The sequence below is a fragment of the Leucoraja erinacea genome, chromosome 28 (genome assembly GCF_028641065.1).
Source record: "Leucoraja erinacea ecotype New England chromosome 28, Leri_hhj_1, whole genome shotgun sequence".
In the NCBI taxonomy this organism is placed as follows: Eukaryota; Metazoa; Chordata; class Chondrichthyes; order Rajiformes; family Rajidae; genus Leucoraja; species Leucoraja erinaceus.
This window is the reverse complement of record NC_073404.1, coordinates 23673883-23697708: the sequence shown is the minus strand read 5'-3', so window position 1 is coordinate 23697708 and position 23826 is coordinate 23673883. Positions and strand designations below refer to the sequence as shown.

The following is a 23826-nucleotide window of genomic DNA, read 5'->3' as shown; positions in this document are numbered from 1 at the left end:
AAGCAGAGCCTGCACCGATGACTCAGGGGAAGTAGAACCCACAATGGTCCATTGTTGGCTGGGGACGAAATGATAACGAAGGAATCCAAACAGTGAAATCAGCAAGAGGACCAGGGTGGAGGAGGGTTGGCGAGAGAGGGAATGCAAGGGTTACTTGACGTTAGAGAAATCGATATTCATGCCGTTGGGTTGGAAGCCGCACAAGAGAAATATGAGGTGCTGATTTGAGTATAGGAGCAGGGAGGTTCTACTGCAGTTGTACACGGTCTTGGTGAGACCACACCTGGAGTATTGCGTACAGTTTTGGTCTCCTAATCTGAGAAAAGACATTCGTGCCAGAGAGGGAGTACAGAGAAGGTTCACCAGACTGATTCCTGGGATGTCAGAACTTTCATATGAAGAAAGACTGGATAGACTCGGCTTGTACTCGCTAGAATTTAGAAGATTGAGGGGGGATCTTATAGAAACTTACAAAATTCTTTAGGGGTTGGACAGGCTAGATGCAGGAAGATTGTTCCCGATGTTGGGGAAGTCCAGAACAAGGAGTCACAGTTTAAGGATAAGGGGGAAATCTTTTAGGACCGAGATGAGAAAAACATTTTTCACACAGAGAGTGGTGAATCTCTGGAATTCTCTGCCACAGAAGGTAGTTGAGGCCAGTTCATTGGTTATATTTAAGAGGGAGTTAGATGTGGCCCTTGTGGCTAAAGGGATCAGGGGGTATGGAGAGAAGGCAGTTACAGGATACTGAGTTGGATGATCAGCTATGATCATATTGAATGGCAGTGCAGGCTCGAAGGGCCGAATGGCCTACTCCTGCACCCAATTTCTATGTTTCTATGTTACTGCAGATGCTGGTTTACATTACAAAGACGTACAGGTTTGAAGGTTAATTGGCTTTGGTAAATTTCCCCCTAGTGTGTATGATTGAACTAGTGCATGGATGATCCCTGGTCGGCACGGAAGGGCCTGCTCCCATGCTGTATTTCTAAACTAAACTGAACCATGCCAGCACCAATAACAAGATGGAGGCGCAGGCAAGCGCCGAGAAAACACACGTGGCTGTGGTGGCGAGTCCGGGGTAAAACGATGTGGTGGAGCCAGAGAGAGCAGGAGGAATCACAGAGGGGGTGCAGCGAGTGTCTATCTTGCTGGGTTCTTTGCTTTTTGGCCACACTTGCATGCTGCCCCCTCCCCCCCCCCCCCTGTAATTAGTGCGGCCAATCTGCGTCTCCGTGCATAATTAGCACCGCGCTATTTTGCTTTTGTGACACCTAATCAAGTCAATATAACGTTTTCAGTAAATCCCGCAAGAGCTCGCATCAGTAAACACTGCACGGATGCTCAAAGTGCACAAAGTCGGCCCGTGCACATGCAGTTTGATGTACCAAAGATGACTTGTTAGCGCGCAATATTTCACAAGATCCACTGATTTTCAATGTTTGTTTACAAGCTCATTATTTGTTTTGATATGAAGGTTAATTTTAGAAGTGTGATTTTTAAATGCATCCGTTGTCTATAATTGACGTGGTGAAAAGAATGCATTGATCTCCTGAGAAGCTCCTTAAGAAATGGGGTGTCTCTTCACAGTGCATCTGCATTGATTTCCTAAACTAATCGGCTTGCGATAACAGCCTGGTAATTTGCGGTTGACAGGATTCCTGTGACCATGCATTTAGTTTGTGTTTTAATTTTCCAATCCATTCTGTCGATTTGTTTTATTATGGGGTAACAACTTTGTGGGCTGGCACTCACTGTGTTGGGGGGAGGGAATGGCACGGTTTTATATGTTGCAAAGAATCTGCTCCTTGGTCCAAAAGGGGGAGGGAAAAAAAAAACGTGTTACTTATTTGACAGAAATTGGTTTCAAAATGTGTTCAGTTGAAAGTAAAATTTGTACGTCCTAATTTGTACATCCGCTTGGAGTTTCTCGTGAACTGAAGTTGTGCCAAACCACTCAGTGCAGGTCTTGCCCTCATCCATTCATTCATTGCCCCTGTACAAGCTGACTTGTGTTGCTTTTGTTTTAGTTTAGTTTAGTTTAGAGATACATCGCGGAAACAGGCCCTTCGTCCCACCGAGTCCATGCCGACCAGCGATCCCCGCACATTAACACTTGTGTCTACTTTGAATAAGTTCTCCTCCTCTCTCCAACAAGATTGCAGCTGCACCCTCTCTCACTACTCCCCCTCTGTGATTCCTCCTTCCCTCCGACTCTACGACCATGTCTTAACCCAGGCCCGTTACCACAGCCACGTTTGTTTACTCGGGACTTGCCTGCGCCTCCATCTTTTACCTAGTGGATTCAAGCTCCGGTTCCAGACATCCCAGGTTCCGACAACCGATCCGCCATTTTTTACAACAGTTCTCATTCCTTGCTCTGCGTTCGACACTGGCTGTGATGCGCCGGCACCAACAGGCCCCCGCCCTGACTCTCCCGCAGCTCCAGGCCTCACCCATTCCTGCAACGGACCCCAACTGCAGTTTATCCAACACCAGATCCACGCTCTCAACAAACGCTTCCTTTCCTACCTGGACTCCACAAAGGATCGCAAACTTGCTCGCCTCCAGAACGGTCCTTCCACCGACATTCCTCGACTCGACCGCCCGCCAGCCCGGGGCTCCACAGCTGGCCCGCGCATCCTGCCCGAACACCACGAGGCCCAGTCCCACGACGCCATTGCTGCCACGAGGAGCAGCACCAACACTCACCGCCTTCGTGGCCGATCTCAGGCCCGGACCAACGAAGATGCCGCCGTCGTAGGAAGAAGGGTCTCGACCCGAAACGTCGCCCATTCCTTCTCTCCAGAGATGCTGCCTTACCCGCTGAGTTACTGCAGCATCATTTTGCCGCTGAGTTACTGCAGCATCAGAGACAATTTACAATTGTACTAAGCCAATTAACCTACAAACCTCTTTGGAGTGTGGGAAGAAACCAGGGAAAACCCACGCAGGTCACGGGGGACGTACAAACCATTAGGAGAACGTACAAACTCCGTACAGACAAGCGCCCGTTGTCAGGGTTGAACCTGGGTCTCTGGCGCTGTGAGGCAGCAGCTCTACCCGCTGCGCCACCGTGCCGTGTTTTGTTCTAGCAGCACCATGATTTTCTTTAAAAATGCCCACCCTATTTTGTGAAATGTGGCTCCATCTTTCTTCTTGCTCTGCAAACCTCGTCACCCTTCGAACTGCTTAAGATCTCTATATTCTTCCAAGTCTGGCCTCTTCCATAACTCTGACATTGGTGCCTGGGGCTTCAAGTAAAAGCCCTGTCCCACTGTACGAGTTCATTCAAGAGTTCTCCCGAGTTTGCCCTGATTCGAACACGGAGATTTACGGTAATGGCCGCTCGTAGGTACTCGGGGCTCTCGTGGACATCTTTCAACATGTTCCCGAGTCTTCCCGAGCTTACCACGTTTCACAATTACCTGCCATTAGCGTTACGATCCGCTAAGAGACGCCCCGGAGCTCTGACGTACCCGCTACGTACATTCTACGTGCTTCCACGAGTTTGATTTTTTTTTAAACTCGGGAGAGCTCTTGAATGAACTCATACAGTGGGACAGGGCTTTTAGACTCGCAGCCCTGAAGTTCCCTCTTGAAGGCTCTCTGACTCATTTTAAACCTGAGTAAACATTTGCCTAAGTTTCTAATAATCATCAAGAAACAAGGAACTGCAGATGTTGGTTTGCACAAAGAGACACTTGGTGCTGGAGTAACTCAGTGGGTCAGGCAGCATCTCTGGAGAACATGGGTAGGTGACGTTTCGGGTCTAAGGAAGGGCCCTGACCCGAACCATCACCTAACCATGTTCTCTGGTGATGCTGCCTGACCCACTGAGTTACTCCAGCACTTTGTGTCCTTTCTAATAATGGTCTTGCATGGTTTACTGTCAAATTTTATGTCAAGGCGTACTTGGGTGCACAAAGTGCTCTATACAATGTCACTAGAAGACAAGAGACTAGTTGTATTTTCACTGTTGACTCAGTTCACTGCAGCCTACGTTTGTAAACCACGGAATATTGCTAACGTCAAAAATCACTCAGTGGTGGAGTAACTGACTGGGTCCGGCCGCATCTGTGGAGGAACGGGGTACTGATTTAGGATGATCAGCCATGATCATATTTAATGCTGGCTTGAAGGGCCGAATGGCCTACTACTGCACCTATTTTGTATGTTTCGATGAGCCTATCCATTCCCTCCAGAGCTGCTATCTGGCATATTAAGTCACTCCACCACGTGCAGTTTTTTTTGTAAATCAGCAACTGCAATTCCTTCGGTCTCACTCATCCTAACGTCTGTTGTTTAGGTTTCTTTTTGTTTTCTTCCTTTTCAAATCTTACGGCTGCATCACATGCTTTGATTGTGTTGCGTTTATGATGAGCAAGATACGGAAAAAGGATTAAATGTTTTGAGGCTCAGATTGGGGAAAGATAACGGTGGTTGGGTCAGGTCATGTTTGGGTCAAGTAGTCATTTTATACCCAGGCACACATTCAACAGAGAACGCCTTGAGTGTATTTCTTGCACTGTAACAAATGAAGAGCTGCTACCTCCTTGTGCGGAGAAGAGGAAAGATAAATAAGATTTGCATCAGCTAATCTCTTCAAGTCAGAGTCCAGCTGTGAGGTCCAATCTGAGACACAGCCTGTGGTCTCTTGCTGTCCAGCATCTCATAAAAGAGAATATTAACATGGCTCTAGAAGGCAGCTTGGGGTCCTTTAGTGCAGTTGCTAATGGCGACAAATTCCGAGTACAATCTACGTCCGTTTACACAAAGTACTCAAGTGACAATGAAGATAGACACAATATGCTGGAGTAACTCAGGTGGTCTCTGGAAAAAAGAAATAGGTGACGTTTCGGGTCGGAACTCTTCTTCAGGGTGAAAGACGGAGAAGGCCGGCACAAAACAGTGCAGGCATGACTGACAATGAACTCTTTTGTGGAACAAAGTCTGTTTATGGCACTGTGTGTTAATGAGAGCCTAAAACTATTGGAATCCTAGTCCTCAGTTGAATAAGCTATTGACACTCATGGATTTCCAAAGGTTAAAGCTGAGTCTGACTCAGTTGGTCAGGATGCAGAGGGAGGCAGGAAAATAGTGAACCATTGATCAGCAACGATTGAGGAGAGGAGAAGGAGAATGGTCAGGTAAAGACAGAACATTAGAGTTGAGATGATTCATATCACAGTGGACTTGCATTCACAGGTGGCTGCATTGACACGAGCCAACTTGAGAGAAGTGGATTGAGTTGGTACTTGGTACATGCACAGATTGACACCAGTGACATTTTGATTTGACAGCGATTGCTCTGAAATTGGGTATTGTCAGTAAATCAGTGAATAGCTCTTGTCTGAGACTTTCTCTTTTTCCCTTTCAAAAAGAGGACGCGGATTTCGATTGCCATCATCGTCAATTGTGCATGTAATTGGACACTATTCACAGGAGGATTAATACCCCTTTACCTTTAACCTTGAAAAGCCATTCTACCTGTTAAAGCATCATGAGGCCACTAATTAATGCATGAGTTTGCGTCTGGCTTCCTAGATCCCTGCCTCGATTTTTAATTCGTGAGGCGACACGTTTTTTTCCTCACCCAGAAGCTGACGGACAGATTAACTTGTGTTTTGGAAAGCAAAAAGGAAAACGAGGATGCTGTCAGGATTGGCTTGTTGGAAAATTAGATGAAATGCCATTGTCACTTGCTAAGGATTGCAGCGTGCGTTCAAGCGATAAGGTTACATTTAATGAGAGGAAAGAGTCTCCTCACAGGGGAGGATGATTTCCTTGTGACAGGCTTGTTGGTGCTTTATCGCAGAGCCTGATACCGCTGTGCCCTGGCAGCTGCTGATAATGGATGATCAAGAGCAGCGGACCACTTCAGTCGGCGCACTGCTCGAAGAGACATCTTATCGCCCATTTCGACTGCGGGGACTGGGAAATAATTAGCAGCTAACGTGTGTCTTGCGAGCGGCAGTAAATCGGCCACGGCCGAGCACCGCCACTGCTCCTTCCAATCCTGCCAGGCCGCCTCAGTCTTTGCCGAGAGAGAGAGTTGTGATTTACCCAGAGAGTTGTGAATCTGTGGAATTCTCTGCCACAGAAGGCAGTGGAGGCCAATTCACTGGATGTTTTCGAGAGAGAGTTGGATTTAGCTCTTGGTGCTAAAGGCATCAAGGGATATGGGGAGAAAGCGGGAACGGGGTACTGATTTTGGGTGATCAGCCGTGATCATATTGAATTGCGGAGCTGGCTCGAAGGGCCGCATGGCCTACTCCTGCACCTATTTTTTGTCTGTGTTTCTAAGGCTTGGGGTTCAGAAGTTGCCCACATGAATGTAATGACTCCTTTAGTAATTGGGACGGAGAGGAATGGAAAAGCTGAACACAGATGAGAATTCTAGTGTCGACTCATAACGAGACTACTGAGTATCTGTTGCCTCGAAACGAGGTTGGTTTTGCCCTATTTTGGTATGCAAAATCAGCGTTACGTTTCGCTGTTGGTTTGGATTCACGAAAATAGTGACGTGGTTCAAAAAGCCTTTGGACAAAGCAACAGGGTTTAGTTTAGAGATACCGCACAGAAACAGGCCCTTCGGCCCACCAACCAGCGTTCCCAACACACTAGGGACGATTTACAATTATTCCAAGCCAATTAACCTACAAACCTGTACGTCTTTGGAGTGTGGGAAGAAACCAGAGATCCCAAAGAAAACACACACACACAGGTCATGGGGAGAACGTACAAACTCCAGACAGACAAGTACCCATAGTCAGGATCGGACCCGGGTCCCTGGCGCTGTAAGACTGCGCCACAGTGCCACCCATGTTAGGGTGCCTTGACTTAACTGTGGTCCCTATAGAAGTCAGACGATAGCAATGTGCATTTTGGCCACATTGAGGAGAGGGGCTGCAGGCGAGAGGAGAGCTCCAAAATATCCTAGGGGCTCGGAAGTCCTGACCAATGAAATTTATGCCAGCAGGAGAGACGCTGGGAGATACCAAATAATCCTCAAGTCCCACCACGAAGCCTCGGATGTCTCCAGCGGGAGTGAAAATCCGTGGGCAATGGAGCAACATCGGAAGAAATGTTGTTATCTGACGAGATGTCAAGATGAATTGCACATTATAAAGTCTGATCTCCCGTACAGACAATCTTATACACACTCGCTGTCACTCCATTGTGCCCCCATTTAAGGCAAGCATGTACTTAATAGTGCAGAGATATGTGGCACTTGTGTAGCAGCTGCTGGCATTACTGCAGAACCTGCCCCACCTGATCTGGAAAGGTTGCTGATCTCTGACCTACACAACTGGTTACCATGCTTGAGACGAGCCTGGATCACAGTTGGACACTGAATGATGCTCTCCCCCCTCAATATTTTAGTTTAGTTTAGAGATATACAGCGCGGAAACAGGCCCTTTGGCCCACCAAGTCCACGCCGACCAGCGATCCCCGCGACTCCGACTACGGGTGCTGTCTGTACGGAGTTTGTACGTGCTCCCCGTAACCGAGTGGGTTTCCCCCGAGATCATCCCCGTAACCCCCCGAGATCTTCGGTTTCCTCCCACACTCCAAAGACATACAGGTTTGTTGGGTTAATTGGCTTGGTATAAGTGTAAATTGTAAATTGTCCCTTGTGTGTGTGTGCAGGATAGTGTTAGTGTGCGGGGATCACTGGGCTGTGCGGACTCGGTGGGCCGAATGGCCTGTTTCCAAACTGTATCTCTATACTAAACTCAACTAAACTAAACACCGTGTGCTGATGTGCTTGCTTATCGCTTGTGTGGCACTTTGTGAAAGTCCTTCTGAAAATCAAGTACATCAGATCCTCTGGTTTGTCTTTTCCATTCTTCTACGGTACAACCTCAAGAAAACCCGAATTGACTTGTGTAGCATTAGTGGACTGAACGGCCTGCTCCAGTTCATGGTCTCACAAGAGGCCGTAGATGCTGCAATCCAGAGCAAAACACAAAAGCTGGAGGAACGCAATGGGTCATGCAGCATTGGGGGGGTGGAAATGGGCAGACGACCTTTCAAGTCAGAACTCTCCCAGCAGTCTGAAGAAGGGTCTTGCCACGCAACGTCGTCTGAGCATTCCCTCCCCAGATGCTGCCTGACCTACTGAGTTCCTCCAGCACTTTGTGTTTTGCTGGTCTGATGACTTCCCTTTCATAAATCTCTGCCGACTCTCCCCTATTTCGTATTCTTTTTAATGTTGTGTAGCTACTTCCTTAATGATAGATTCCATCATTTTTCACAGCTGACCCTTCTTCAGGGTCATGACCCAATATGTCACCTATCCATGTTCTCCAGGGATGCTGACTGACCTGCTGAGTTACTCCAGAACTTTGTCTTTTTTTTTGTAAACCTGCACCTGCAGTTCGTTGTTTCTAAATGTTCCCTTCATGTTTGGCTGATTGGTTTGCAGTGCCCTCTTTTACTTTCCCCTCCTTTCTTAAACATTTTGCTACTTACCAATCTGTGCAAATTATTCTGGAATATCTGGAATTCTTGAAGATAACAAGAAATGCATTCACAGTATCCTTTCCCACCAAACACTTGGGTACAGAAATTGGTGCTGCTCAATCCATTTTAAAAGCTTTTCACTGTACCTCGGCACACGTGACAATAAACTGAACTAATATCTAGGCTCTTGTCTCTCTTGTCTTTGGTGGGCTTTTATTCCAAATGTGTTTCACTTAAAAGATGACAGGAGACACTGCAGATGCTGGAGTCTCGAGCAAAAAACAAAGTGCTGGAGGAACTCAGCGGGTCAGGTCAGGCAGCATCGGTGGAGATCAGGCTGATAAACTGAGTGTCATAACCACAAATGCCATCCGTCTAGTTCTCTGCACGGACACCGCCTGACCCACTGAGTTTCCCCTGCAGTTGGTATTTTTGCTTAAAAGATATTGAACTGTTATGCAGTGAGAGATGAAAGACCATCAAGGAGTTTGCTGCAATTGTAATTTCAAAAGAAACTTTTCTCAAACTTTAGCAAGCTTGACTGTTGGAATGGAGTAATCTGAGTTCATGTGGAAATGTTAGTACAGTGGATGCAAGTAGCCACCGAGTTCAGTTTATAGTGAGGAGGAAAGCGTGGGTGGGTGATGAAACTATGAACATATTACATAGTCTGCAAGCAGATGTTTCAGTGTGCCTTGTGAATGACATGCATTAAAAGGGGCCACTTGATGACAGCTTGAGGTTTTAATAAAAATAATTCACATTCACGGTGAAGGAAGTTTCGTTTTATTAGTTTAATTTGGAGATATAGCGCATAAACCAACCCCTTCGGCCAACCGAGTCCGCGCTGACCAGCGATACCCGCACATTAACGATATCCTACACACGTTAGGGACAAGTTAACACTTATACCAAGCCAATTAACTTACAAACCTGTACGTCTTTGGAGTGTGGGAGGAAACCGATGATCCTGGAGAAAACCCACGCAGGTCACGGGGAGAACGTACAAACTCCGTACAGCCAAGCACCCGTAGTCAGGATTGAACCCAGGTCTCTGGCGCTGTAAGGCAGCAACTCTATTGCTGCACCACCGCGCCGCCCCCTAGTATAAGGTGCATTCCACGAGGTTAAAAAATATGGTGGCATTTGCATCGTTGGATCTGCAATGTGTTTTCCAAATCCAACATGCTGCATGTCCTTGGAGCTGTTCAGGGACAGAAAAAGGGTTGAAAGTGTTTTAAGTTTGGGTTTATTGTAACGTGTACCGTGGTTTAGTGAAAAGCTTTATGCTATGATATTATACATAAATACAATCAAGGCAAACTCAAGTACAAGCGGGAGGGTGAAGGAAAGGTACAGAGTGCAGAGTATAAATCTCGGCATAGTAACGCAATAGTCCCAGAGACAGAATGCAATGTCCGTAATGACATGGAGAAGAATCGGAGAGTGTGTGTAAGCTTATGGAAGGACTGTTCAGAAAGAAGGCTGGTAACAGAGTGGAGAAGCTGCTCCTGAGTCTGTTTGAGTCATTAGTTAAACCAAAATATAACATTATATTTTTACGCTCCATGTTTGGACATTGGTTTTAAGCGCACGTTCATGGAATAAATGGTCTGCAGTATAGAGTTTTTTAAACAAATGCTCTGGCTCTATCTTGTGGGGAGTTAAAGTAACTGCATTAAAATATTCTTACATTTTTCTCTAAATTGGTAAATGCTTCAGATTTCACAATCTTAATTTTCCCCCTTTTTTTTCCTCTGTTCTGCTCCAGGTTTCGGATGCTACTTCGGAGAAACTTTTCAACACGACCACGAGCAAAGGTAGGACCCATCCCACCCTCTGCCCTGAAGATGAGACGCAAAATGCTGGAGCGACTCAGCGGGGGGGACAGGCAGCATCTCTGGAGAGACGGAATGGGTGACGTTTCGGGTCACTCGAAATGTCACCCGTTCCTTCTCTCCAGAGAGAGTTGCCTGTCCCCCCCCACCCCCCCCCCCCGCCAGTGAGTTACTCCAGCATTTTGTGTCCACCCTCTCCCTGGTTGTCTCCTGTACAGGCCTCCTGACCTTGAGCCCTATGCAAAGTGGCACTTTTAAGTTGCTAATTGCAGCGAAAAGCTTTTAGCTTTTCGAGGATCCCATTTTTGGTTTGCATCCAGCATGAAAGAGGGCGACCAGTGAATCAACATTCCTAATTCACTGCCGGTAACCAGGGAGAAAGGCTCTCTGGTTGTCGAAGCAAAGGATGATTGATTAACAAAAGGCCCTTTACTCTTGCCCGGGCTTTCTTTCTGGATTTGAATGTATTTCCCACATTCTCATCTTTGCTAACTCATACAGTTTGATTTGTGCCATCCATTTAGTCGTGAATAGCCAAGCTTGACAGAGGTTCTTTATCTGCTTGCAACTTTTTTGAGGTGATTTTTGTTCCTGTGATAGGATTAAGCTTTCTTTGTGGAGCCTTAAATCAACAGCAGCTTTTTTTTGTTTATATATCTAAAAACATTGCCAGGAAACACAACACAAATAGTTCTTTGATATATTTCCCTCTGCCCTAATTTCCATGAAAAGAACCTCATTTTCGCTCCTCTAGAGTGTTGTTTCCTTGCCATATGTTAATTTGTGTTGCCAGCACAAGTGACAAGAGATAAATGTTAATGCAGGTGTCGGTGCCTTGGGCACTTGGTATTTTTGAAGAGAAGGAATGGGTGATGTTTCGGACTGTTTTGTTCTGGGGAATCTGCATTCACTCTACTAAACATCGAAGAAATCCCTCCCTGAAAGGGGTCTTTTGGGGAAGAAACGATCTGAATAGCAACTTCAGGGCAGATGCATGAACCAACAGTGATGTGTGATGTGTCCTTGGTGTCAGATGCCGAGTGTATTTAAACTTCTTGCAAACGTGAGGAATACTTTCTTGTGTGATGTTCTCTTCTTTAAAGATGTTTATATCCGACTGCCATTATATCTGTGACTTCCATTCAAAATTGTATGAAATATTGTGACATTCTCATTTTAAAATGCATGAGTGGAGGAGAAAGGATCTCATTTTGTGTTAACCTTGATTCTACCTTACAATGTTTCCAGTAGATCTAATTCGGTAACATTCATGTTGCTCATCACCATTTTTTTAAATTACGTTTTTTATTCTTTTTATATCACTGTGTCCAAAATATTTCAAATTGGGTACTTGAGAGAGGTTTAGTTTAATTGAGTTTAGAGATACACGAGGAAACAGGCCCTTCGGCTCACACCGACCAGCGATCCCCGCGCGGTAACACACACTGGGGTTGGTTTTTACATTTACCAAGCCAATTAACCTACAAATCCGTGCATCTTTGGAGTGTGGGAAGAAACCGAAGATCTCGGAGACCACGCAGGTCGCGGAGAGAACGTACAAGCTCCGTACAAACAGCACTCATAGTCAGGATCGAACCCGGATCTCCGGCACTGTAAGGCAGCAATTCTACCACTGTGCCACCGTGCCGCCCTTTATAAGACAGAGGAATAGAATTAAGCCAGGCAGCCCAGCCAGTCTACTCCGCTATTCAATCATGGTTGATCTATTCTTCCCCCAACCCCATTCTTCTGCCTTCTTCCAGGAACCTTTGACGCCCTTTCTAATCAAGAACCTATCGATCTCTGCTTTTGAAATACCCAATGTCTTGTCGTCCGCAGCCGTCTGTAGCAATGAATTCCAATGTATTTAAAAATCTTAGTTAATCAAATGCTAATCAAAAGTGGAATCTCAATCTTAGTTCTACATTAGCTTTTTTGTTGCAGGCAGACTTTCATTCTGGGACGTTCCTTTGAAGTCTTGTCCAAGTTACTGTTGTTAATGCCCGAGCTGAAACTGTACGTTTAAGTAGGCTATGTAGTTCATAAGTTCTCGGAGCAGAATTAGGCCATTCTGCCCAAGTCTACTCCGCCTTTCAATCATGGCTGATCTATCTTTCCCTCTCAAACCCATTCTCCTGCCTTCCCCCCATAACCCCTGACACCCGTACTAATCAAGAATCTATCTATATACTGTACAAGAAGGAACTGCAGATGCTGGTTGATCATAAACCAAATATAGACACAAAAAAGATGAGTAACTCAGCGGGAAAGGCAAAATAACCTTATTTTCTCACCTTTGGAGTGTTTTTTCCTTGCTATATGTTAATTTGTGTTGCTAGCACGAGTGACAAGAGATAAATGTTAATGCAGGTGTCGGTGTCTTGGGCACTTGGTATTTTTGGAGAGAAGGAATGGGTGATGTTTCAGGTCCAGACCCTTCTTCAGACTATCTCTGCCTTAAAAATATCCATTGACTTTGCCTCCACAGCCTTCAGTGGCAATGAATTCCACAGATTTCCCACCCTCTAACTAAAGAAATTGCTCCTCATCTCCTTTCTAAAGGTGCATGCTTTTATTCTGAGGGTATGGCCCTCTGGCCCTGGACTCTCCCACTAGTGGAGACATCCTCTCCACATCCATTCTATTTGGGCCTTTCACTATTAAGGCCAAGATCACAATGATCACGGGATATTGTCAAGCTTGAAAGGATTCAGAGAAGTTTACGAGGATGTTGCCAGGATTAGAGGATCTGAGCTATTGGCAGGAGTTGAGTAGGCTGGGAGGAAGTTGAAGCTGGGACTATCCCAACGTTTAAGAAAAAGTTAGACAGGTACATGGATAAGGACAAGTTTTGAGGGATATGGACCAAACGCAGGCAGGTGGGACTAGTGTAGCTGGGACTTGTTGGCCGGTGTGGGTAAGTTGGGCCTGTTTCCATACTGTATCACTCTATGACTCTATAAAGCACTGCACTGCATTAAAACAGTCAAGATTGCAAGCTAGTTACTGGTGTGTGACTGTGTCTCCCGGACATATTAAAGGTTCGACCTGGTGGTTTGACCTTGAAGATGTAAGTTTGTTTCATTGCCCTAGTCCGGTTTGAGAGTTCTTTTGAAAAGGTCCTTCTCCAGCCTTGCTGCCTTCTTCTTGCAAGAAAGGCCATCAATCAATCAATCTGCCCTTGGCGGCTGATGGCAGTTGGAGAACTGACGGTCGCCATTGGGACTTTTGCCTTGTGCTACAGTTAATTGTCAGGCTCTCTCAGCCAGCTTAGTAATTAATACGTTTTAGCCAGAGGGGGATATTTGCTATTCCCTTTAATTCATGTTTTAAATTAATTTCTTTTCCGAGGCAATGTCTGACTGCGCCGTGTCTGAAATATGGTTCTTTATGCTTTTTTTTTATCACCGTTTATATCACTGAGCTGTCTGTTTAATACAGACTTCCATGTTCTTTAAGAGGACCACATTAAGAATTTCTCATCTCCGACGAGACATTTTTACTACCTTAATGATGACACTAAATTTTGAAATTATCCTCTCTGGCCTGGAACTAGGGATTGAATTTAGTTAAGTCGCCTGAATAATAATCTTGTGATTCTCATTATTACCGTAGTTACATTGAACGTATCTTTGTTGGCGAGACCGAACGTTGGCTCGGCGACCGTTTAGTTGAACACTTACGTTCAGTCTGCCGCGGCCTACGGAAACTCCCGGTTGCCGACCATGTTAACTCCTCTTCCCGTTCCCACGCTGACCTTTCGGACCCGGGCGTCCTCCACTGCCAGTGCGGCCACACGTAAATTGGAGGAACAACACCTCATATTCCGCTTGGGAATCGTACAACGCAATGGTATAAACCAGGGGTTGACAACCTAAGGCCCGCGGGCTGGATCCGGCCCGTAACCCAAAATCATCCGGCCCACAGACGTATTCCTTTTCAATTAGTTTTCACAACCTGGGGACTGTAGCCAGCCCCGGGGCACGCAGGCTGATCTGGGAACTGCAGCTCGTCCAGGGGAACACAGGTGACCTGGGCGCTACAGCCAGTCCTGGGGCAGGTTGAGCCAACCTGGGAACTGTAGCCAGTCCTGGGGCAAGCGAGGGACCTTGGAACTGCAGAAAACAAATTGAAAAACACGTGAAAACTAATGCGCAAAACAACCCCACGTGTCATACTATAGCGACAGATGTGACCCGCCATCCGCTCCCAGACATGGGTCCTGGCCCCTATGCAGAACAAGGTTGCCGACGCCTGGTATAAACATTGAATTCTCTCATTTTAAGTCACTTCTACTTACACTCACACCCCTGCCCTCCTTCCTTGTCCCCTTTCTTCACACTAGTCATTTTACCAGTTCCACTGTTCTCCACGTTGTTTTCCTCTAGAGATCACACCTTCCCTCAACAACAATGGGCCTACGAGGCAACATCCTGCCTGAGGTCACTTGTAGCCGGCCTCCATTGCTCCTGGTCTTTTCTCGCCTCTAGCTCTTCAACCCCTCCTCCCACTGAAGAAGGGTCCCAGACCCAAAACGTCAGCCATCCTTTTTCTCCAGAGATGCTGGCTACCTGACCCACTGAGTTACACCAGCACTTTGTGTCTATCTTTGGTATAAACCAGCATCTGCAGTTCCTTGATTCCACATCCAACTGTATCCATGTTGCCCAAAGTCCAGAATGGTTCTGATCATTCCATTCCATAGTTTCAATCTGGCATCCATATAGTTTCCCTTTGCAAAAAGAAAAAAATGGGGCGATGTATATTCAATTAGCACAGATGATTTAATTTAAGGCTTTTTACATCATTCCACCACACTGCCCATCTTGCTGGAATCTGTGGGTTACATCTGAGCTGGTGTAGTCTGCCTTCAACGTGGAATAAACTGAGATGCATAAATTATGCTGAAATGTTGGAAGTAAATATAAAGCAGTGTAAATAATAAAAACCTGAAGCAAAACCGGGAAACAATGGGGGCACTCAGAAAGTTGGGCACAGCACCCATGGAGGGAACTCATAACACTCCAGGCTTAACATAACCTTTGTGCAGCACTGCCAGGTTTGATGAAAGGCCTTATCCAACGTGGTTCCCTTATTTGGAATCTCTCAAGTTGTCATTGGAGGTACCATGAAACAAACATTCCTGACTTCAAATGCCAAAAACCCAAATTGAAGCTGCATTTAGTCTTCACGGCTAATTCTGACCAGGGAGGCTTGTATGGGATAAATATTGTATGGTTTAGGAAAGAATACTGCTTCTTGAAAGCTAGGCTTAAAAGCTGGCTACAGGAAAGCATGAATAAGTTATGTGCATCATCACTTTTGCAGGGGCAGGGCAAGCAGTCAATGATTTTAGATTTAGTTTAGAGATACAGCATGGAAACAGGCGCACCGAGTCCACACCGACCAGTCATCCCCACACATTAACACACGCCGACACACACTAGGGACAACTTACACTTATATCAAGTATACAAACACCCGAGCCAATTAACCTACAAACCTGTACGTCTTTGGAGTGTGGGGGGAAACCGAAGATAACCATATAACCATATAACAATTACAGCACGGAAACAGGCCATCTCGGCCCTACAAGTCCGTGCCGAACATCTTTTTTTCCCTTAGTCCCACCTGCCTGCACTCATACCATAACCCTCCATTCCCTTCTCATCCATATGCCTATCCAATTTATTTTTAAATGATACCAACGAACCTGCCTCCACCACTTCCACTGGAAGCTCATTCCACACCGCTACCACTCTCTGAGTAAAGAAGTTCCCCCTCATGTTACCCCTAAACTTCTGTCCCTTAATTCTGAAGTCATGTCCTCTTGTTTGAATCTTCCCTAATCTCAAAGGGAAAAGCTGATCCACATCAACTCTGTCTATCCCTCTCATCATTTTAAAGACCTCTATCAAGTCCCCCCCTTAACCTTCTGCGCTCCAGAGAATAAAGACCTAACTTATTCAACCTTTCTCTGTAACTTAGTTGTTGAAACCCAGGCAACATTCTAGTAAAAAGATCTCGGAAAAAAACCCACAGGGCCACGGGGAGGACGTACAAGCTCCGTACATACAGCACCCGTAGTCGGGATCGAAGGGCTTTAAGGCAGCAACTCTACCGCTGCTCCACCGTGCCGCACATGGTATGTGGGAGGTCCCTTATCTTTTTTTCTGGCCTGGATTCACAGGGTTTTTCTGCACTTGACGAAAACATATCCAAATAGAAGAATATAAATCGGAGTGCAAAATGTAATTTCTTTGCGACATATTAGAATTTGTCAATCTCACAAAGAGGGCACAAAGAAATTTGAAGATAGAAATGTGATCCAAGCGCATTGCCAACAATCTGGTAGTTGCGTTACAATGTGAAAAGGTGTGTGTGAGGTGTCCACCTGAAATACCGATTGCAAGATGAGAGATTCAAAGGGACCTCAAGGGAAAAGGTAATTGGGGAGGCAAGCGGTATGTTGGTCTTTACTGCAAGGGCAGCACGGTGGCACAGCGGTAGAGCTGCTGCCTTATAGCGCCAAGGACCCGGGTTCGATCCTGACCACGGGTGCTGTCCGTACGGAGTTTGTACGTTCTTCCTGCCGTGACCGCGTGGGTTTTCTCTGAGATCTTCGGTTTCCTCCCACACTCCAAAGACGTACAGGTTTGTAGGTTAATTCGCTTGGTAAAATTGTAAAAATTGTCCCTACTATGTGTAGGATGGTGCTAGTGTGCGGGGATCGCAGGTCAGCATGGACTCGGAGGGCCGAAGGGCCTGTTTCCACGCTGTATCTCTAAACTAAACTAAAAAAAAGACCCGAGTGCAAGATTAAGGATGTCTTAGTTTTAGAAACAAAACAAATTCAGAAGCTGGTTAATACACAAACAGACACAAAGTTTGGTAGTAACTCAGCAGGTCAGGCAGCATCTCTGGAAAACATGGATAGGTGATGTTTTGGGTCCGTGCTCCCATTTCTCACAGCATGTTTTTGGAGTAAGTTGCCAATATTACATCATATAAAAACTTGGGGGCACACTCTTATCTCTGGGCAACCATTTGGTGAGACGTGGCAATGAATCCGCTGCTCTTGTAAAACCTCCCACTGCTAGCTACTCTTGCCAGCATAATTACAGGTAAGATAAACACAAAATGCTGGAGTAACTCAGCGGGGCAGGTAGCATCTCTGGAGAGAAGGAATGGGTGACATTTCGTGTTGAGACCCTTCTTCAGATTGAGCCATCCCTTCTCTCCAAAGATGCCATCCGTCCCGCTGAATTGCTCCAGCATTTTGTGCCTTATCTTCGGTGTAAACCAGCATCTGCAGTTCCTTTCTACACTATAGTTACAGGTAACATTAGATTTAGATTAGATTAGCAATGTTACAATTTATCTCATCAGATAAAGCATACAAAGAAGTTTAATTTGACACCCAATTCACTTTCATATTTCAAGTATTTAAAAAGTTATGGCCATTTTCATACTCGGAAATTAGCATCTTGTTCCCTATTGATTTTCTATGGACATAACAAAAAAGCTGTGATCGTGGACAGTCAAAAGCCCATAACTTTCTTAAAAATTAAGAGAACTGAATGAAATTTTCAGTTATCATAGATTGAAGCATTCTGAAACAAATATAAAACAATCTTACGTGGATGACCTGAAATTAAAGCATATAATTAGTTAGTTACCCAATTGGAGCTGATTTCAAACTTCAATTACTAGATCTAAACATTTATCCATTTCTTAATAAATGATTAACATTTTAAATAGCCTAAGTGTCCAAATAATATTCACAAATAATTCACAGTAAAACATGATTTTTAAATTTCATTTACATTAATTTATAGGTCAAATGGAAGGAATTTAGTGTTCAATTGCTGTAAATTAAAGTCAATTTAAATCAGCTTTCTAGTGGGTTCCTGTGAAAGCGCTGGTTTAGAACGTTCACATTGTGCTAGATTTGTCCCCTCAAATGCCCAGAAAAATACTGCGGGATAAAATTGGCCCAAAATTAGCTACTCGCAACTTTAAAATTTGTATAAAGGGATCTTAAGAAGCCCTTTTTAATGTAGAAATAAACAGCGTACCTTCTGTTGTCTGCTGTATGAGATCCGACCGGTTGCTGGCGGTCGTGGGTTTAGAGGTTAATTTTTAAACTACTATAACAACTAGATAAAGCCCTTAAAAGTAATAATAGCTAAAGCGACGGAATCTTCCAGCAATTTTTCGTTAATAATTAACTAGGCTGAACATCCTCGATTTGAACAGCCTAGGGGAAATCGCGTTTTAAACCTGCCCCCCTCTAAACGGCGCCAAAATCGCGCGCACGGGCTGGGACAAATTTTCAGCGACGCTTCAGGTAGGCTTTGCAACATACCTAATTAGATTCCTTTATTGTCATTCAGACCTTTCGGTCTGAACAAAATTTTGTTTCCCTGCAGTCATACATATAATAAAAAATGACAAAAACACACAATCAACATAAATTTAACATCCACCACAGTGAGTTCACCAAACACCTCCTCACTGTGGTGCAAGGCAAAATCTTAAAGTCTCTGTCTCTTCCCTCTTTGTTCTCCCTCTGCGCCGAGGCGATCCAGGCTCCAGATGTTGTGACCCCACCGGGTGATGGTAAATCCCGCGGCTCAACCGTGCTCCACGAACGGGCCGGTTCAAACTCCGCGGGTGGTCGCTGCCTCCGCCACCATAGCTCCGAGGCCACGTTTTAACGTCCATGTGCAGTGTTTAGTTTGAAGGGAAGGAAGGGGGGGGGCGTTGTAATAAGCTGATAACGTTTAGGCACAAAGATTGATGGGCAGGTGTAAACAAGCTGAGCTTCTCCTGTCTGTTGCTTCACATATTTGTTCTACGCCCCAATTCCATGCTTCCTTGGACCTGAATACACAGTAAAATTGCACGCCAGATGCTGAGTCTACTCTACCCACCCCTCTGCCAGAGCAATCATAGTAATTATAACATCAACCAACACACAGAGCCATGACTTAAACATTACCTTCATTGGGATCAGTTGCTGACGTTGATGAAATTGAACAAGCTGGCTTTTCGAAGCAACGTTAAAACTAGCTATTTAAAAATCAATTGTTATTTAGCTCTCTGTGCACAGATCACTGTTGAAATAACTAATTTTATTCAGCAGTTTACAGTATAGAGCATTCAACGAAACCTTCAATTAGCTGGTATTTATTCAGCATTAACAGTAATTATAGGCCCACAATCTCTTGCCCACAGATGTGTCAACATTTGGCATCAAATCCAATCATTCCAATGAAATAGAGAAAGTTCAGCGAGCATCAATTAACAGATCAATTAGTACAAATGAAAAGTGTTGGGTAATCATTTGTTTGCTTAAATTACAATAATAAAAATGCAGCACCCTGTGTCGAAGGCTTGTATTCAATTAAAGATTAGACCCATACGGCCTGTAACCTGTCGAAGGCAAAGCAATTATTTATGCAATTGTCCTTTCAATTCCATTGCATTCCACTTGCCTGTGCCCCAATGATCTACCTGAATCTGTGCCCTAAATCTAATTGGTTAACTATCTACTAGTATCTACTGGTCTGCATTCTATTAGAGTAGGTTCCAAGGTGGCACAGTGGCACAGCTGGTAGAGCTGCTGCCTCACAGGTGCAGAGACCCGGGTTCGATCCTGACTTTAGACTCTAGAGATACAGCGTGGAAGCAGGCCCCTCGGCTCACCGAGTCCGCGCCGACTAGCTATCACCCCTTACACTAGCACTATTCTACACACGAGGGACAATTTACAATTTACTGAAACCAATTAACCTACAAACCTGTGGGAGTGTGGGGGGGGCCTGGAGCAACCAGAGAAAAACCCCACGCGGTCACCGTAACACTGTGCAAAAACAGCATTTGTGGCCAGGATCGAACCCGAGTCTCTGGCGCTGTAAGGCAGCAACTCTACCCCTGCGTCATTGTGCTGCCCCATTCTTTTACCAATGACATTAAGTTAGGTGATCCAGCTCCCAATCCAGATACCACGCTGCCAAGTACCACCGGCTACCAGGACAGGTATCTCATCTTTTCTGATATGCAAACTGCTTTTGATTACTGCATCCCTGATATCCCGTGTCATGGCCTCATTTCCCCTGATCTGCGGAGGGAGGGTGTGAATCAGTTCCTCCTTGTCTGGTCTGATTTAGAGATGCAGCGCGGAAACAGGTCCTTCAGCCCACCTCGTCCACGCTGACGAGTGATCGCCCGTCCACCAGTTCTATCGTACACACACTGGGGACGATTTACAGAAGTCAATTAACCTACAAACCTGTGCAATGTGGGAGAAAGCCGGAGCACCCGGACAAAACCCACGCAGTTACAGGGAGAACGTACAAACTCCGTACAGACAGTGCCCGTAGTCAGGATTGATCCGGGGTCTGTGGCACTCTGCCGCTGCACCACTGTGCCACCCAGTGCGGCAAAAATGCAAAAATTATTTCACGACAATTATAAGGGAAAGGTATATGCTCCCATTTTCTGAAGATATCAGTGGCGAACTTGTGCATAAATATATGAGCAGCCACTCGACTTCTATCTGCTGGATATTCACCACGGGTATTTTGTGCTAATTGCTTTATAATTTGGCTAATCGCGACTGTCAAGATAAACGAGACTCGATGTTCGATGGGTAACAGCACAGAAGGAGACCATTTAGCTCAAGTACGTGTCAGAGCATCGAACCACTGGAATAAATAATTAAGAGAGCTTGAAATGATGTTTGCATCAGCCAAGCGGAGCCAAGGTAGACCAGCTCACTGCAGACAGAAGCAACTGTTTGCCAGTTCACTCTTCTGTGTGAAGGATCATGCGCCAGGCAATACGGCAGAAACAAGCGCTAAGCTGCAACACAATGGGAGAATGGGCACCTCGGTGGCGCAGCGCTAGAGTTGCTGCCTTACAGCGCTTACAGCGCCAGAGACCCAGGTGCAATCCCAACTATGGGTGCTGACTGTACGGAGTTTGTACGTTCTCCCCGTGACCGTGTGGGTTTTCTCCGAGATCTTCGGTTTCCTCCCACGCTCCAATAGGTAAATTGGATTGGTCAATGTAAAAATTGTCCCCAGTGTGTGTAGACTAGTGTTAATACGCGGAGATCGCTGGTCGGCGCGGACCCGGTGGGCTGAAGGGCCTGTTTTTCGCGCTGTATCTCTAAACTAAACTGAACTAAAAATATACAGATGTCTTCTTTTAAATTCCAGATCATTTGCTTTGCCCTGCCTTCCCCATCTCATAGGTTCATTATTTTACAATACAATACGATACAATACGGTTTTATTCGTCACATTGCACATAATGTGCAAGTGAAATGAATTTGCCAGCAGTGGTACAATCATAAAGAACACACAATACACAATAAAAATTTAACACAAACATCCACCACAGCATTCATCACTGTGGTGGAAGGCACAAAATTTGGCCAGTCCTCCTCCATTTCCCCCCGTGGTCGGGACCTCAACCCTCCACAGCCGTTGCTGCGGGCGTCCAGATGGTAAAAGGACAAGGTAAGTCCAGAATTGGCTCTTCCCCACCGGTGACCGCGGCTTCAGGCTGGTGTAGGCCGCAGGCCGGCGGTCAAAGATTTAAAGTTCCCGCCGCAGCAGAAGGAGCAGAATTAGGCCATTCCCGGGCGTTCCTTTGGACTCTTGTCCACGTTACTATTGTTTTATCCCCGGCTTAAACCATAGGTTTTAGTAGGCTCTGTAGTTCATAAGTTCTTGGAGCAGAATAAGGCCATTCAGCCCATCAAGTCTATTCCACCATTCAATCATGGCTGATCTGTCAATTGCCTCTCAACCCCATTCTCCTGCCTTCTCCTCATAACCCCTGACATCTGCACTATTCAAGAGTCTGGCAATCGCCACCTTAAAAATATCCATTGACTTGGCTTCCACAGCCTTCTCGTCACGATAAATTCCACTGATTCACCACCTTCTGGCTAAAGAAATTGCTGTACTCTGATTAAGCTGATAATGGCAAAAGACACATGGACCTGTCCTGCCAAAGACCCCGCTAAGTAGGTGGTTCTCTCCAAAAAAAAATGTGGGAATTACAAGACCAAACTGTTGGCTACCGTACATCAGTAACGACAAAATATACTTTTAAAATGCTTCTTTGGGCTGCATATGTCTCCTGTTTAATGTTATTTTCACCAGGAAACACTCACTGCTAATGTTTTCTGCGATTTCCATTTGATGACCATTGGCTGGAGTTTTTAAATTAAAAGGCTGGACTTGCTAAATTTGCTTGAAATCTGGGCTTGGGAACTGTGCAGACCTGCAGTTCCGAGAAATGCCCCCAACTTTACGCAGAGATCGTGATAAATGTTGATGATAGCCCAGAGTCAGCTTAGTTTCGGCAATTGTGCTTTTTGTGTGCAGCTCTCTTCAACAAACTGACGTGTCAGTCCGCCTGCACCCACCTGATTTTCCGGTTACTAAACACTTTCATTCTCCTTCGAATTCCCACGTAGACCTTTCTGTCCTAGGTCTCCTCCATTGTCAGAGCAAGGCTATACATAAATTGGAGGAACAGCATCTCATATTTCGCTTGGGCAGCTTACAGCCCAGTGGTATGAATATTGATTTCTCTAACTTCAGGTAGCCCCGGCACTCCCTCTCTCACTATCCCTCCCCCACCCAAGTCACACCAGCTTCTCCTTTTCACCCAACAAACAGCTAACAATGGCCTGTTTCCTTTATCATCGTTATATTTTTGCTTATATTTCATTCATTGTTCTTTATCTCTCCATATCATCATCGTTATCTTTCATTTCCCTTATCCCGAACCTGTCTGAAGAAGGATCTCGACCCGAAATATCACCCATTCCTTCTCTCCAGAGATGCTGCCTGTCCCACTGAGTTACTCCAGCTTTTTGTGTCTATCTTCGTGTCAATGTGGAAGTTTGGCTCTATGATGTGCCATTGGTAAATAACCTGAATAGTATTGGATGACCTCTCTGGGGAACTTTCTCTGGAGGTTGCAAACAATAGGATTGCTCAATCTGTGAAGGGACTTTGAGAATGGATGCCAATTGATTGTGAATGAAGATGAATGTTCTGTTCCATTGTACCTATTTATTGATCTTCGCAGATCTTAATAGATTGGCTGAACACACAAAGAGTCTCTTGCCCAGGGCAAGGGAATGGAGAACCAGAGGTCATTGGAGGGACAGGGATGGAAGAGGGGAGGCGAAAAAAGTTCTATACCTTACCCTTCCATATCTCTATCACTCCCTCTCCCCTGACTCTCAGTCTGAAGAAGGGACCTGACCCGAATCCTCACCCATTCCTTCCGTCCAGGGATGCTGTCTGTCTTGCTGAGTTACTCCGCAATTTGTGTCTATCTTTGGCATTTAAGGGAAATGGACGAGTCTCACAGGTGAGTGTAAGGTGGAGGGGAAAGGAGAAAGGACCAAGGTGACAAGGTTTGGGCGGAAAATGCATGCAAACAGGGAAGGGGGGTGGGGGGGAATCAAGAGTAGATGTATATT

General features: G+C 45.5%; 1 protein-coding gene across 1 annotated transcript in view; it reads left to right on the top strand.

Annotated features, from left to right (window-relative positions):
• The window catches only part of auts2a (activator of transcription and developmental regulator AUTS2 a), a 946702-nt gene that overhangs the window by 814317 nt on the left and 108559 nt on the right, over positions 1 to 23826 (top strand). The window contains exon 9 of the mRNA XM_055657423.1: positions 10241 to 10289. Coding sequence (XP_055513398.1) covers positions 10241 to 10289 — 49 coding nt within the window. The remainder of the gene's footprint in view (positions 1 to 10240; positions 10290 to 23826) is intronic.